This window comes from Kogia breviceps, chromosome 9 (genome assembly GCF_026419965.1).
Source record: "Kogia breviceps isolate mKogBre1 chromosome 9, mKogBre1 haplotype 1, whole genome shotgun sequence".
NCBI classification, from domain to species: Eukaryota; Metazoa; Chordata; class Mammalia; order Artiodactyla; family Physeteridae; genus Kogia; species Kogia breviceps.
Genome location: NC_081318.1, coordinates 27,649,252 through 27,665,780, shown reverse-complemented (window position 1 = coordinate 27,665,780; position 16,529 = coordinate 27,649,252). Strand labels below are relative to the sequence as shown.

The 16,529-nt window shown below is 35.8% G+C and overlaps 1 protein-coding gene across 3 annotated transcripts in view; it reads right to left on the bottom strand.

Moving 5' to 3' along the window:
• Positions 1-16,529, bottom strand: part of IQUB (IQ motif and ubiquitin domain containing) — a 63,210-nt gene that overhangs the window by 1,189 nt on the left and 45,492 nt on the right. For 2 of the 3 annotated variants that reach the window (XM_067041662.1, XM_067041661.1), the window contains exons 9-12: positions 15,860-16,030; positions 13,311-13,487; positions 5,220-5,468; positions 4,332-4,517 (exon numbers count right to left, since the gene is read on the bottom strand). In XM_067041662.1, coding sequence (XP_066897763.1) covers positions 4,332-4,517; positions 5,220-5,468; positions 13,311-13,487; positions 15,860-16,030 — 783 coding nt within the window. The remainder of the gene's footprint in view (positions 1-4,331; positions 4,518-5,219; positions 5,469-13,310; positions 13,488-15,859; positions 16,031-16,529) is intronic. The other variant, XM_067041663.1, reaches the window with a different exon arrangement.

Here is a 16,529-nt window from a genome sequence, read left to right as displayed (position 1 = left end):
CTCAAAATAAAGATCACAATGGTGCTGTGACAATGTAAGCTTCTCTTTAGTCACCCTTTTTACTACCTTAGATATGAATCCCTGCACTGTTTCTCTTCTGTTTCTCTTCTCTGTCTTCTAAATAGAAAATAACTTTCCTGCCTTTATCAACTCTTTGTGCCTTTCCATTTTTATTTGTTCATAATTAATTTTTAGGCTTCTTGTCTCTCCACAGCTATAGCAGCACTTTGAACTTTCTCTGTTATGTAGCTTTGCCACATTATAAGACGAACTGTTTTCTAATGAGAGGGGCACACTGCTAGTTGCCAACCCAATATTCATTCTCTCTTGCATTCATATTTAGAGGCCCGACTCTATATAGGGGTCTTATTTTGTATTTTGTGATGTGCTCAGCATTCTTAGGTTATTATAGCTAGGGGTGGCCATATGACAAGTTTCTGACATATATATGTGTGTGTGTGTGTGTGTGTATATATATATATATATATATATATATATACACATATGTGTATATATATACACATGTGTGTATATATATATATATATATACACATATGTGTATATATATACACACATATATTTGGCAGAAATATATATATTTATATATACATACATGCATATATGTACATTTTTTAAAAAGAAGTCATTGGATAAAGCTTACAGGGAAGCTTTTTAGTAGTGGGAAGACTCACCTGTCAAGTACCTTTAGGCTTTTGCCATATCTAGGAGGTGGATATAATGCAGAAGATGAAGTAGCTATCTGTCTCTAAGAGTACATAATCATTAGGATTAAAGCCAAAGGTTAAATATGGCTGAGGAAGAAGTTAGAAGGCCTGGGTTTCTGAGAGCACTGTGGAGCTACCATACAAGTCCCCAGATGCCAAACTCTAGATTCCTATTATATAAGACAACTAACCCCATATTTGATTAAGTCATTATATGGTTTAGTCTGTTATTTGCAGCTAAACTCAAATGCAACTGAAACAATGAAGTATTGTATCCATTACATTTCCTTGCTTTTCCTCAAGCACTTATCACAATATCTGGCATACTGAAAAGCAAATTCTGGTTGAATTAATAAATACCGTCTATTCTCTTTATTAATCTTTTTTGCTTTTTGGTTTTTTGGGCTGTGTTGGGTCTTTGTTGCTGCGTGCGGGCTTTCTCTAGTTGTGGCGAGTGGGGGTTGCTCTTCATTGCAGTGCGTGGGCTTCTCATTGCGGTGCCTTCTCCTGTTGTGGAGCGTGGGTTCTAGGTGTGCAGGCTTCAGTAGTTGTGGCACGTGGGCTCAGTAGTTGTGGCCTGCAGGCTCTAGAGCACAGGCTCAGTAGTTGTGGCACACAGGCTTAGCTGCTCTGTGGCATGTGGGATCTTCCCAGACCAGGGCTTGAACCTGTGTCCCCTACATTGGCAGGCGGATTCTTAACCACTGAGCCACCAGGGAAGCCCCTCTTTATTAATCTTAATTGACTCTTCTTTTCAACCAAATCACAAATACTACCTGTACCTCCTCCTAAAATTTGTTTTCTGAAAGGTTAGATATCTTTTTACTAAGATATCTCCTTATGAAAGATCCTTCCATAGTGTCAAGTCAAGATAAAGAAAGCCCTGGAGAAAAGGAGCCAAAGGATGTGGCATTCTTAAAGAAAGCATTATGTAGAAATATCCTGGGCTTATTTTAAAGTTTCCTCTCTATGGTATATATGTATATATACACAATGGAATATTATTCAGCCATAAAAAAGAATGAAATTCCACCATTAGCAACAACACAGATGACCTAGAGAGTATTATACTTAGGGAAATAAGTCAGAGAGAGAAAGACGAAAACTCTATATTATCACTTACATGTACAATCTAAAAAATAAAACAAATGTATATAACAAACTAGAAACAGAGTCACAGATACAGAGAAAAAAACTAGTGGCTGCCAGTGGGGAAAAGGAAGGTGGTGGGGCAAGATAGAAGTATGGACTAAGAGGCACAAACTGCTATGTATAAATAAATAAGCAACAAGAATATATTGTACAGCATAGGCAAATATGGCCATTGTTTTATAATAACTTTAAATAGAGTATAATCTATACAAATATTGAATCACTGTGCTGTATGCCTGAAACTAATATAATATTATAAATCAGCTATACTTCAATTTTTTAAAAAAAGTTTCCTCTCTACAGACAAATTCACCAGGTCAAAATACTCACTTAGCCTTATTCCAACACTTCTTAGCCCATATTTCATTCAAGAAATACTAACACATTTCTGTTATACAACATTAAACAAAACATGTAGAGAACTTTATAGGTTTTCAAAGTGCATAAAGGCAAAAAGTAATCACTAAAGATGAGAATAGCACATTATGGTACATACAAGAAAAGGAACAATAAGTAACTCTTAAAGAACAATATAATATGGAAAAATATCCAATATCCATTATCTCCATTTTATAGATGAGAAAACTAGGGCATTGAGACATTAACAAACTTGCCCAATTTCTCCCAGCTCATAAGTGGTAGAGCCAGAATTCAAAGCTCTACTCTACTCTAATCCTTTGTACCAATTTTATGTTTTTCGCTAACCTTTATAAAATTTTGCGAAGCAAAGAAGGCAGGTCTTAATGTCCTGCAGATCGTTAGTGACAGAAATGGGGAAATACTGGGTCAGGTGTCTTGACTTTAAATCCACTATTGTCCTACTCTGGCCATTGCACATACCAGGAGAAACTGATCTGCCTCATATACAGTTCAAAGAACAGAAGTCTTTTTTCATGCTTTTCCTACAATTTGTATCATGATTTCAGGAGTCAAGGTTATTTTAATTTTTGAGTATTTTTTTTACTCAATGAGATAGCAAATACCTCTGTGCATTTAGGAAATTCTGGAAATTACCACAAGACATAAACTATTCTTTAACTAGCCTGAATATTAACACTTAAAAGATTACACCAGCCCAAAAGCATAAAAAGGCAAATTTTTTAGTTTGTCTCAAATGACAATTATATTCGAAGTCATTTCTTTATTTACACTAGGGTTGCTTGGCATAAATGGAGCTCTATTTACAGAATTTCAGAAGATCCTGAAATTAGAAATGCATGTGAATAGAACATTTAATTTGATACTGCAGTAATTTGATTAAATACACAAAGGGAGTTGTGTGCATTAATTGAAGAAGCAGTGGAATATCAGCTTTGGGAATGAACTTCAATCCCACTATGGGTCCTATATGAAACACTATTGCTAGTATTGGCTAGGCTTTCAGGGATTGAATATTTATGAGGCAGCTTAGTTTACTAAATATAATATTTAACATAGCTTCAGTTTCTTGTTACCCTTTCCTTCAGTCCCTAGAGTAAAATTTTTCTTAGCCTGACTTCTAATGGAAAATTATTCAAAAAAGTTTAAAATTTAACTAGTTTCTCCTCTTTACTCCTTCCCCCTCCCTAATAAAACACAGGCAGGAAATAGCATGATTCAAAATGACTATGATATTTGAAGTCATTTCTTTATTTTCCCTTAGCTGACATCTTGCATGGAATTAATGTACAGCAATTTAATCAGTAGAAGGCAGAGAATCAATATCAGCTGTTGGGATCATAGGCTTGCTTAGTATAATTGGAGCTTTCTGGGAACTCATCAGGGACCCCTCAATTCTGTTCATCAAAATGTTTTACAGATTGCATCTTGTAAATTACTGGAATTAAATGGTATTTAATTTTTACAGTGCTTTCCCCACTCCTAGTTAGTTGGAAGCAAATGAAAAATGAAGCCTCAGAACTATACCTGATCAGTATGATTGTCATTTAGGGCACAAAATTATGAACAGAATTTATTAGAGAATCTACTGTGCTTTTAGGCAGACTTGTGATGATTAATCAAAGGACAGACTCTAGGTTTCAAAATACCTATCTGGTGATAATATTCATTTATTCATTCAACAAATACTTACTAATTCCCTAGTCTGTGACACTGTTGTAGGTATTAGAGATATAGACACAAATAAACTAAACAATATCCCTGTTCTTATGGAATTTACTGTGGAACTAATGTGCTTGAACTTGCTATTATTAGGAGGGTCTGGTTTCATGTTAGGTACTTGAAAGACTTTCAGATGTCTTATCTTTACCTTTTACGTGTCTTAGCTTCCTTTCAATTTTCATCTCTGCCATACATACCATCCATGTATTTTGTTACTGTTATCCATGGGTTCTCTGTTTCTTAATCCAATGGAAGTATTTAACTTATGCATGGAATGTAGTAAAAGGCAGTCAAGTTACCTCTAATAATTCCAATGACCAAATTAAGGTCCCAAATAAAGTTTGACCTCCTTACCTCTTCAACACTCTTTAGCTTGAGATGAGTAGTGCCTTCATCTTTGGTAAGAAGAATGCAGTTCCAGGGCGACCACTCCAAGGACTTATCCCACCTGACCATGACCAGATCATTGAGATCATTCCAGGCACTGAGCACTGACTGGGATGCCCAGATGTTCTCAGTCAGGTACTGAATATCCTGTAGCTGCATGTCAAAACATTTGTGAAAATCAATGTTTTCTTCTAAACATAAAATTTTAAATTATTCTATTACTTGAGAAAACAAATTATACTCAGTATATTTTTTAAAGGAAAACATTATTCATGAGGTTTTCTGCCCACATAGCTTCTTATTTCTCATCAAATCTCTGCTCATTCTGCCCAAACCATAATATGTTACCAATCTCACAGTCATGACTGCATCTTTAACCCAGAGTAAGCTGTATATATTTCTTCCAATATGCTAATTTTACCTTACATTTATATGGTATTAAGTACTTTTCAAAATTCATTAGTAACTATCATCTTATCCTCAGGGTTACTGCAGATCATTTTATTCCCATTTTACAAATGAGGAAATTAAGATTTAATAAAGAATAAGCAATTTGCTTAGTGTTATTAAAAACTTCATTGTTTTAATGAAAAAAGAGGGAAAAGGGAAGAAATGAAATAACTTTTAAAACTTAAAAAAAAATTTTAAACCATATTAGCTAAAGCTCTTGAAATGACTTTTTGTCACAAGGTCTGCATATATAAACTCAGAATTGCCAGAGAGGCAAGCTTCACAAAGAATAAACATAGGAAGAAGAACCATTATTTTAATTGGTTTGGATGGGAAAGCAGAAATCTTTTCTGTAAAATCAATGGACAAATTTCATCCATGATTGGCAACATTTACTGATCATACCTGCATCAGAAAAGCAATTTTAGAATCATCTTCATAATCAGCTTCTGAATAGTAAAGTCGTTGAAGTAAACATTTGTACTTCAAACATGATTCTCGTTTTTGAGTCTCATTGTCAAGGTTAGTGCAGTGACGACAGCGGTAAATGTGGTGTGAGGTGCATGATACAGCAAACTCTGTAGAAGGCAAATACAGCTGGCAACTGTGGCAAAAGTAAATCTTCTTATAAAACTTCAGTGGGTCTTGAGGGACCTAAATGAAAGGAAGGAAGGAAGGAAGGAAGGAAGGAAGGAAGGAAGGAAGGAAGGAAGGAAGGAAGGAAGGAAGAAAGAAAGAAAGAAAGAAAGAAAGAAAGAAAGAAAGAAAGAAAGAAAGAAAGAAAGAAAGAAAGAAAGAAAGAAAGAAAAACGATAACAGCCAGGCCAAATGCTAAGGGCTAATTTATCTTAGAATGAGATAAAAAGTTGATTAATTTTAAAGTCATATTTTTTCCTTAACTTCCTACTCTATGCAAAATTTAAATTTCAAGTAGTATTCATTTACCCTGCCAAAATATTAAAAATCTCTATTATTCATAAACTTTTAGATATACATGGTAAAATCACCTAGAAAATTAACTGACTGAAAAAAATGAGTAGGTAGAGGCTTTGAGTTGCAATAGTAAGAAAACTTTCCAAGAAGAAAAGAAAAGAAAGTGCTTTGGCACTTATTTTTAAGAATTTTAGATTTTTGGTGCTATGCTGTGTTAATTATTTTTACAGGCAATAGCTAGATTCACACAGAAATAAAAGCCCACTAAACCAGTGTTCTCATTTCATTTATATTAACACTAAATTTAGATTGGCTCAATTATCAATATTCAAAATTTGAAACTCTGCATTATATGGTAGTTCTATTTTTAATTTTTTGACGACCCTCCATAATGTTACATTTCCACTAACAGTGCACAAGTATTCCCTTTTTTCCACATCCTTGCCAACACTTGTTACACTTTGTCTTTTTGAGTAGACATTTTAACTTTGGTGAGATGATATTTCACTGAGCTTTTGATTTACATTTCTTTGATTAGTGATAATGAGCACTTTTTCATGTACATGTTGGCCATTTGTATGTCTTCTTTGGGAAAACGTTTATTCAGGTCCTTTGCCCATTCTTAATTTGGATTAAAATTATTTTGTTATTGAGTTGTACATGTTGTTTTTGATACTAATTCATCAGATAAATGGTTTGCAAATATTTTCTCCCAGGGCTTCCCTGGTGGTGCAGTGGTTGAGAGTCCACCTGCTGATGCAGGGGACACGGGTTCATGCCCCGGTCCGGGAAGATCCCACATGCTGCGGAGCGGCTGGGCCCATGAACCATGGCCGCTGAGCCTGCGCGTCCGGAGCCTGTACTCCGCAATGGGAGAGGCCACGACAGTGAAAGGCCCAAGTACCGCAAAAAAAAAAAAAAAAAAAAATTTTCTCCCAGTTTTCCCAACACCATTTATTGAAGAGACTGTCCTTTCCCTGTTGTGTATTCTTGGCTCCTTTGTTGTAAATTAATTGACCATATAAGTATGGGTTAATTTCTGGGCTCTTGATTTTGTTTCATTGATCTATGTGTCTGTTTTTATGCAAATAATATACTGTTTTGATTACTATAGCATTGTAATATAGTTTGAAATTAGGAAGCGTGATGCCTCCAGTTTTGCTCTTCCTTCTCAAGATTGAGTCTGGGTCTTTTGTGTTTCCATACAAATTTTAAGATTTTTTTTTTTTCTATCTCTGTGAAAAATGCCATTGGAATTTTGATAGGGATTGCACTGAAGCTGTAGATCACTTTGGGTAGTATGGATATTTTAACAATATTAATTCTTCCAAGAATTTCTTAAATACAAAACAAACAATAAAAGCATGATCCATTTTAAAGATGAACAAATTGAATGTCATCAAAACAAAAACTTCTGCTCTGTTAGAGATACAGTTAAGAGAATAAAAAGATAAGCCACAGACTGAGAAAATATTTGCAAATCATGTATCTTACAAGGGACTTATATGCAAAACATATTAAAAATTTCAATAAAGAGAAAATAAACAACTCAACTGAAAAAATGGGAGTGACAAAAGATATGTGGAGACACTTCACAAAAAAAAATATGGATGGCAAAAACATGCATGAAAAGATGCTTAATATTATTACTCATTAGGAAAATGCAGATTAAAATACTACACACCTATTAGAATTCCAAAAATGAAATAAAAACTGACAATACCAAGTGCTGACAAGGATGCAAAGCAACTGGAACTCTCATACATTGCAGATGGAGTGCAACATGGTATAATCAGGTTGGAAAAATGATTGGCAGTCTTTATAAAGGTAAATATGCATTTACCATATGACTCAACTATCCCACTTCCTAGGTATTTAACCCCAAACAACCAATTTACACAAAAACTCACAATTGAGCGTTCGTAGTGACTTTACTCATAAAAGCCCAAAACTCTAAACAATTTAATGTCCTACAATTGTAAATAGATAAACTCTGGTACACCCAGACCATACAAATATTATTCAGTTATAACAAAAAACTAATGATACACTGAAAAAATATGGGTGACTATCAAATACAATACGCTAAATGAAGGAAGCCAGTCTTGAAAGACTATAGGCATACCTTGGAGATATTGCAGGTTCAGTTTCAGACCACTGAAATAAAACGAATAATTGCAATAAAGCAAGTCACACGAATTTTTTTGTTTCCCAGTGCATATAAAGTTATGTTTACACTATACTGTAGTCTGTTAAATGTGCAATAGCATTAAGTCTAAAAAAACAATGTACATAATTAAAAATACTTTATTACTTAAAGATGCTATCATCTGAGTCTTCTTTTTTCTGGTGAAGGGTCTTGCCCGCCTTAAGGGCTACTGACTGGTCAGGGTGATGATTGCTGAAGTTTGGGGTAGCTGTGGTAGCTTCTTAAAATAAGACAACAATCAAGTTTGCTGTACTGATTGACTCTTCATTTCATTATGCTAACAGTTTCTCAGTAGCACACAATACTGTTTGACAGCATTTTACCCACAGTAGAACTTCTTTCAAAATTGGATGGCTCCTCTCTAACCTTGCCACTGCTTCATCAACTAAGTTTATGTAATATTAATATTCTAAATCATTTGTTGTGATTCCAACAATCTTCACGGCATCTTCACCAAAAGTATATTCCATTCCAATAAACCACTTTCTTTGCTCAGCAATAAGAAGAAATTCCTCATTTATTAAAGTTTTATCATGAGTCGGCGCAATTCAATTACATCTTCAGGCTCCACTTCTAATTCTCGTTCTCTTGCTATTCTCACCACATTTGCAGTTACTTCCTCCACTAAAGTCTTGAATCCATCAAAGTTATCCATGAGGGATGGAATAAACTTCTTCCAAACTCCCGTTAATGTTGATATTTTGACCTCTTCCCATGCGTCACAAATGCTCTTAATGGCATCTAGAATGATGAATCCTTTCCATAAGGTTTTCAATTTACTTTGCCCACATCCATAGAGGAGTCATTATCTATGGCAGCTATAGCCTTATGAAATGTATTTATTTTATTTTATTTATTTTAAAAAATTACTTAAATATAGTTGATGTACAATATTGTTAGTTTCAAATGTTCTACATACTGATTTAACATTTGCATACAACATGAAATGATCATCTGGATAAGTCTAGTAACCACCTGTCCCCTTGTATTCTTAAGCTCTGTTTGGTTCATCCTTATATTTTCTAACTCTTTGTTAAACTTCTTACTGCATTCATCCATTCTTCCTCTGAGTTCACTGAGCATCTCTATGATCATTACCTTGAACTGTTTATTGGGTAGGTTTCTTATCTTCACTTATTTTTCTTGAGGTTTTGTCTTCATTTGGAACATATTCCTCTGTCTCCTCATTTTGCCTAATTCTCTGTATTTATTTCTATGTATTAGGTAGTTTGGTTATGTTTCCCAATCTTGGAAACATGAACTTACATAGGAGATGTCGTGTGGAGCCAAGAAACACATTCCCCTCTGGTCACCAGAGCTATATACTCTAAAAGTGGCCCCTGTGTGGGCTGCGTGGGCTCTTCTGTGTGGCAGGGCCAACTACTGTGGTCATGCTGTTATGCAGGGCTGGCTTCTGGCCCTGTTGGCTGCCAGGCCCTGCCTCGTGTGGTGGCTACCAGCCCACTGGTTGGCTGGTAAGCCCCTGGTACTGATAGACTAGAGGGAGGACTCCAAAATGGCACTTGACAGCACCAGTGTCTTCTGTGGTAGAATGAGCTTCCAAAGTGGCTGCCTCCTATGTCTATGTCCCCAGAGGGAGTCCCAGCTGCCTCCTGCATCGCCAGGAGGCTCTCCAAGATCAGCAAGTGGGTCTGACTCAGGTTCCTCTCAAATTACTGCCTCTGCACTGGGATTCAGAGCATGTGAGATTTTGTGCATGTCCTTTAAGAGCAGAGTCTCTGTTTTCTACAGCCCTCTAGCTTTCCCATATGCAAGCTCTACTTGCCTTCAAAGCCAGATGTTCTGGGGGCTTGTCTTCCTGGTGAGAAGCCCTGGGCTGGGGAGCCCAGTGGTGGGTTTGGACCCTTCACTCCTTGGAAAGAACCTCTGCACTTGTGATTATCCTCCCATTTTATGGGTCACTTACCCAGGGGTGTGGGTCTTGACTATATACCACATCTCTGTCCCTCCTACCCTTCTCCTTGAGGTTCCTTCTTTACATCTTTAGTTGTGGGAAATCCTTTCTGATCATCTTTAGGTTGTTCTCATAGATAGTTGTTCTGTAAATAGTTGTAATTTTGCAGGGAGGAGGTGAGCTCAGGTCTTTCTACTCTGCCATTTTGGCCACATCTCTTCATGAAATATATTTCTTAAATAATAAGACTTGAAAGTCAAAATTACTCCTTAATCCACAGGCTGCAGAATGAATGCTATGTTAGCAGGCATGAAAACAAAATTAATTTCATTGTACATCTCCATTAGAGCTCCTGCATGACCAGGTTCATTGTCAATAAGCAGTAATATTTTGAATGGAATCTTTTCTGAGCAGTAGGTCTCAACAGTGGGCTTAAAATATTAACTAAACCATGGTAGGAAAGAGATGTGCTGCCATACAAACTCTGTTGTTGCATTTATAGAGCACAGGCAGAGTAGCTTGGGCATAATTCTTAAGGACCCTAGACTTTTCAGAATAGTGAATGAGCACTGGCTTCAACTTAAAGTCACCAGCTGCAATAGCCCCTAACATGAGAGTCAGCCTGTCCTTTGAAGCTTTGAAGCCAGGAATTCACTTCTCTATAGCTAGGAAAGTCCTAGATAGCATCTTCTTGCAATATAAGGCCGTTTCATCTATACTGAAAATCTGCTGCGTAGTGTAGCCACCTTCTTTATTTCAGCTAGAACTTCTGGATAACTTGCTGCTTCTACATTAGGACTTTCTATTTCACCTTGCACTGCTGTAGCCTCTCCCTCTGTGGAGCACAGGCTCCGGACATGCAGGCCCAGTGGCCATGGCCCACGGGCCCAGCTGCTCCACGGCATGTGGGATCCCCCGGGACAGGGGCACGAACCCATGTCCGCTGCATCGGCAGGCGGACTCTCAACCACTGCGCCAACAGGGAAGCCCTCACCTTGCACTTTTATGTTATGGAGATAGCTTCTTTCCCTAAACCTCATGAACCAACCTCTGCTGGATTGAAACTTTTCTTCTGTAGCTTTCTCAACCTTCATAAAAATAAAGAGAGTTAGGGCCTTGCTCTGGAAGAGGCTTTGGCTCATGGAAATGTTATGGCTGGTTTGATCTTCTATCTAGACCACTCAAATTCTCTCCATATCAGCAATAGGGCTGTTTCACTTTCTTAGCACTCATGTGTTCACAGAAGTAGCACTTTAAATTTCCTTCAAGAACTTTTCCTTTGTATTTACAAGTTGACTAACTATTTAGTGCAAGAGGCTTAACTTTTGGCCTATCTCAGCTTTCGACAAGCCTTCCTCACTAAGTTTAATCATTTCTAGCTTCTGATTTAAAGGGAGAGGTGTGCAACTCTTCCTTTCACTTGAACTCTTAGAGGCTGTTGTAGGGTTATTAATTGGCCTAATTTCAATAATTTTGTGTCTCAGGGGATAGGGAAACCTGAGGAGAGGGAGAGAGTTGGAAGTACCACCAGTTGGTGGAGCAGTCAGGACACACACACATCAGTTAAGTGCGCTGTTTTATGTGGGTGAGGTCCATGGTGCCCCAAAACAATTACAATAGTAACATCAAAATCAGTGACCACAGATCACTGTAACAAATATAACAATAATGAAAAAGCCTGAAATTTGGTAATTCCGAGAATTACCAAAATGTGACACAGAGACATAAAGTGAGCAAATACTGTTGGAAAAATTGTGCCAACAGACTTGCTCAATGCAGGGTTGTCACAACCTTCAATTTGTAAAAAAAGAAAAAAAAAACACACACACACAGTATGTGCAAAGCTCAGTAAACTGAAGTGCAATAAGACATGGTATACTTGCACATAGCATATCATTCCATTTATGTGACACACTAGGTTAGGTATAACTATAGAAATAAAATTCTGATCAGTGTTTGCCAAGGGTTAGGTAGCCAGGGGAAGGGCTGATTACAAAGTAGCAGCATGAGGGAATTTGGGGGAGGTGATAAGACTATTTTTTTATCTTGATTGTGCTGTTGGCTGTTGATTATATGACTCTGAATTTGTCAAAACTCACCAAAAAGATTGAATTTTACCAAAGGTAAATTTAAAAAGTGAATACAATGATACAATGTTATATGAATGTGTAGAATATTAAATTCTATTATACTACTGCAAGCATATAAAAACTGAGTAAGTCTATAGAAGACTAAAAGGTAACTTGGAAAAGTGAAACACTGATGTGAATAAGAAATAATTCAATGGTCAACTTTTCTCTTGAACTTTTGTTATATTTTGAAATTATCTTGCAATACAGTTAAGTTTCAAAACTTCATTAAAAAGAAAGAATATAAAAAATAAACAATTTTAATTTTTCTAAAAATTTTGACTAAATATTGAGATTTTGTTTATGTTAAAAAAGCAAAATACATGTTTAGTCAGCTTCTTAAATAGATTATTAGTCTAAACATAATCACTGGAACAAAACGCTGTTTCAAATTCTTTAGTAAACCCCCCCCCCCCCCGCAAAACTTTACTAAAGGTGTTTTAAATAGTTTTGCAAAGTAAGAGGGCAGTAAGGCACTTATCTTGGCTTTAGAGAGAAAAATCCCCAAGAAGGCTAAACATGTTAGAGTTGGAAAAGGTAGTTTAATTCAAATACATGTTACATTTGAAGTTCTTGCAGGATATCTATGTGGATCTGTTCAGTAATAATTATAACTCCGTGATAAGTATTATAAAGGAACACAAACAGGTGCATGTAGAATCTCAGATTTGAAGAGTTTAACTCTCTCTGAGGCCTAATGAAGGAGGGTACATGTGCGTTGAGTCTTAGAAAATGAAGAGGAGTTGGCTGGGTAAAGTAGGGGACAGCATTCCAAGTGGAAGCAACGGTACATGGAAAAGCATGATGGTGTGAGAGATCATGATGTGTTCCACACACTGTAATATTCAACTGGATATTTAATCCAGAGAATAGGAGAGAATTCAAGCTTGGAAATACAAACAGAAAAAGTTAAATGATTCATTTATCAACATAAAAAATATCATTTAGGGCTTCTCTGGTGGCACAGTGGTTGAGAGTCCGCCTGCCGATGCAGGGGACACGGGTTTGTGCCCCGGTCCGGGAAGATCCCACATGCCACGGAGCGGCTGGGCCCGTGAGCCATGGCCGCTGAGCCTGCGCGTCCGGAGCCTGTGCTCCGCAACGGGAGAGGCCACAGCAGTGAGAGGCCCGCGTACGGCACACACACACACACACACACACAAAAACATTCAAAGAAGATTTCACCAATAAGATGGTCTTCCACATGGACCCCTAGTAAAGTATTCAAGCAAAATCTGCATATACTTCGACTTACTATAGCACGTCTTAGAATTTTGATAAGGGAATACAGGGAAGAAAAGGTAGAGTACCTTAAGGTGTCTTGCAACTTCTGGATTAAACAGAGGTGTTTTGATGTAATGAAAAAAGAGTGTTGCAATCCTTTTTCTGAGTCCTTCAAGGTTCTCATGTTTGACTCCTCTCATCATAAGGTCAACCTCCCTGTCAATCAATTCTAGAATTTCCTGAGTCAGTTTACATTCATGTTCCTGTGTAAAACACAACCATATTCAGTATAGAATTTTTAAAATCACTAATTAGTTTTTTAAATTATCACCCAAACAAACTGAAAACTAGATTCCAAAAGTAATGAAACATTGCTGACATAAGTATAAATTGGTGCCACTAATTTAGAAAAAATTTTGACATTATCTAGTAGAACTTAAGATATGCATAATCTACAACCAGCAATTCTACTCTTAAGTGCTTTAAAAAATGTGCACGGAGTCATCGTTCACACCAGCTCAAAATTAGAAACTAAATATCCATAAATAAATAGATTACATAAATAATGATAGCTTATTCATACAATAGAGTATTATCTGATATATGGACATGAATTAACTAGAGCTATATACAGTAACAAGTTTAAATCTTACAAATTAATGTTGAGCAAATGAAGCAAGGCACAAAATAATACATACAGTCTCATTCCATTTAAATAAAATCCAAAAATAAACAACACTACACCGTATTATTTAGAGATGTATACAGAGGTGGTAACTATGAAGAAATATCAAGGAAATGACTACCATGAAAGTCTGTACGGTAATTACTTTTAGAGGACTGAGAGGGTGAATTGCAAATATGAAGAGAAAGGGGGACGTTGGCAATGTCCCGTTTTGGGGCCAGAGGGCAGTAACAAAATTGGTGGTTTTATATTCGCTAAACTATACATGTATTTTTTATACATTTTTTTCTGCATGTTTATATAATTCACAATAATCTTTAACAAAGCAATAGAAATGATGGTGATTGAATAAGAAAGCCCAAGTAAGAGTGAAGTGATTAAAGTAGGATTTAGAAGTAATACAATTTAGAAGTAATAAAATAGTAAGTTGCTCTGACTGCCCAAGAGGGACTACAAAAACCATAGTTTGAATGAAGGAGTCAGAGGGTAACGTCAGTAACTGTAAAATAATGCTCTTCTCTTTTTAATATGTACTTGGTATGGCTAATACAAGAGTCTGCATCAGTGGTCTTTGACCCTGAGGGCACATTAGAATGACCTGGGGAAGATTTTAAAAGATTTTAACAGTGTCCTCACACTTGAGAATCTGATTTAACTGCTCTGAAATGGGGCCTAGATATCATTCCTATTCATTTATTCTCATACTCTCTCTCCCTTTCTCTGTGTATCTCTTTCTCTCTTTCAAGCTCTCCAGATGATTCTAACAGACCAGGTTCAAAATTCACTGGTCTATATTAGCAACTGTCATCAAAATAATACTTATTATTTATTGAGGGCTCCCTATTTGTAAGCATTGAGACACATAAATTATATATTTTATTTATATTCTATATACATACATATGTACAAATATATACACACATATATATGTGTATCTTCAAAGCAACTAATTTTACAGATGATGAAACTGATTTTCAGAAATATTAAATAACTAATCTAAGGTTGTGCAGCCACAATAAACACAGCCAGAAATCGAGTCATGCTTAAAAGCCTTAATCCTCCAACAAATATTGTTAAATAAATGTATAGGTGGATATATTAGGTTAAACATATTAAGACATGCACAACTTATCTTTTATGAGTCCATCCTTTGGCTTTTTAAATTAACCAGCTAATGGTCCTAATTATGTCAGGTAAGAATATTTCTACTGTACTCTCTACCTGCACTCTCTTTTTGCCAATTTGGTCTTTCTACTGCCCTCTACAGATACCATGCTTATTTCCCACCTCTGGACCTATGGCTTCTCCCTCTCTTCCTATCTCTAGCTTCAAAGGCATAGTCACTTGATAAACATCTCTGAAAGGCTGTCCAGAAAAAAGGAAGTCAATGATATTTGAGTCCATGCCTCTGCTTTCAAGATGGACAGAAATGTGAGAGACCTATGGGGACTTACCTTCCAAGAAGAACCATTTACTCAACTAATTAAAGTGCCTTGAATCAATAACTGATGAGCAAAAGGAGATAAAAATACTTATACTAATGCTGCTTTAAAATTGCTAAAAATAAAATTTTCATTAAAAAGTGTCAAAATATACAGCCAATAATTGCTGTTTTATTGAACTGAGTAGAGTACTAATCTCATACTATATATATCTGCATTCATTGCAAAGTTAAGGATACATTTACATTTAGAATATTCATTGTGTTATATTTACTTTTGTATGTGTCATAATATATAGTTTGAGAACTTGTAGATAAATGTTAATGCATAAACCATATCCTCCCCCAATCATACCCAAACAATATAGTTGTTGACAAAATAAAATTCATATATATAGACATTTATTACCTTTATAATTACTTAATACAAACCATCTTGTTTATTTTAGTATTCAATTTTTTTATTGATAGTGGTAGTGATACCCCAAAACTAAGAGAAACTAACGTACCTTTACCGTATGTTTAAGTGTTAAGAGCACATCTAGTCTCTCATCTTGAGAGATATTTTTCAGCGTAATGCAGTTATAGATGTTTTGCAGCTCTCTGGCTCTGATGGTGAATTGTGTATCCATCTCAATTATTTTGCCATCAGATGTTCTCCATAGCTTTGGAGCTGAACACTTAAAAATAATATTATGTTTATAATTATCAGTTAATTAAAGGTTCAAAAATAATTTTATCCCTTCTACTATAAGTTAACCTTATTATCATGTGCTTTATGGAATAAAACTATCACTAAAACTTAAGAAAATTATTTGAAGAATTTGTAGACCATGGGAAAGTAAAACAATTTAGGAAAAAAAATATGAGAGAGCTTTAGTCTGCAGAAGTACAAACACTTTCTCAGGATTCAGAATTTGCTACTAATTTGTACTAACTAGTATGATGGTTAGCTTGAAGGATTTATGAAATAACTCCTGGGGAAAAAAGCATGCTATTTAGAATGCTAAAAAAATTATCTACTTGGTTCAATTATACTGAGTTGTATGAATGTGTCTTGATTACGCCTTGCCAATTGAGAACAACCCTTGTGGAACAAGATTACAATCCTCAAGGCGTTAGACCTACAGATATAGCAATATGGGACTCAGTTACAGTTCTGTTTCCTATAAAAATAAA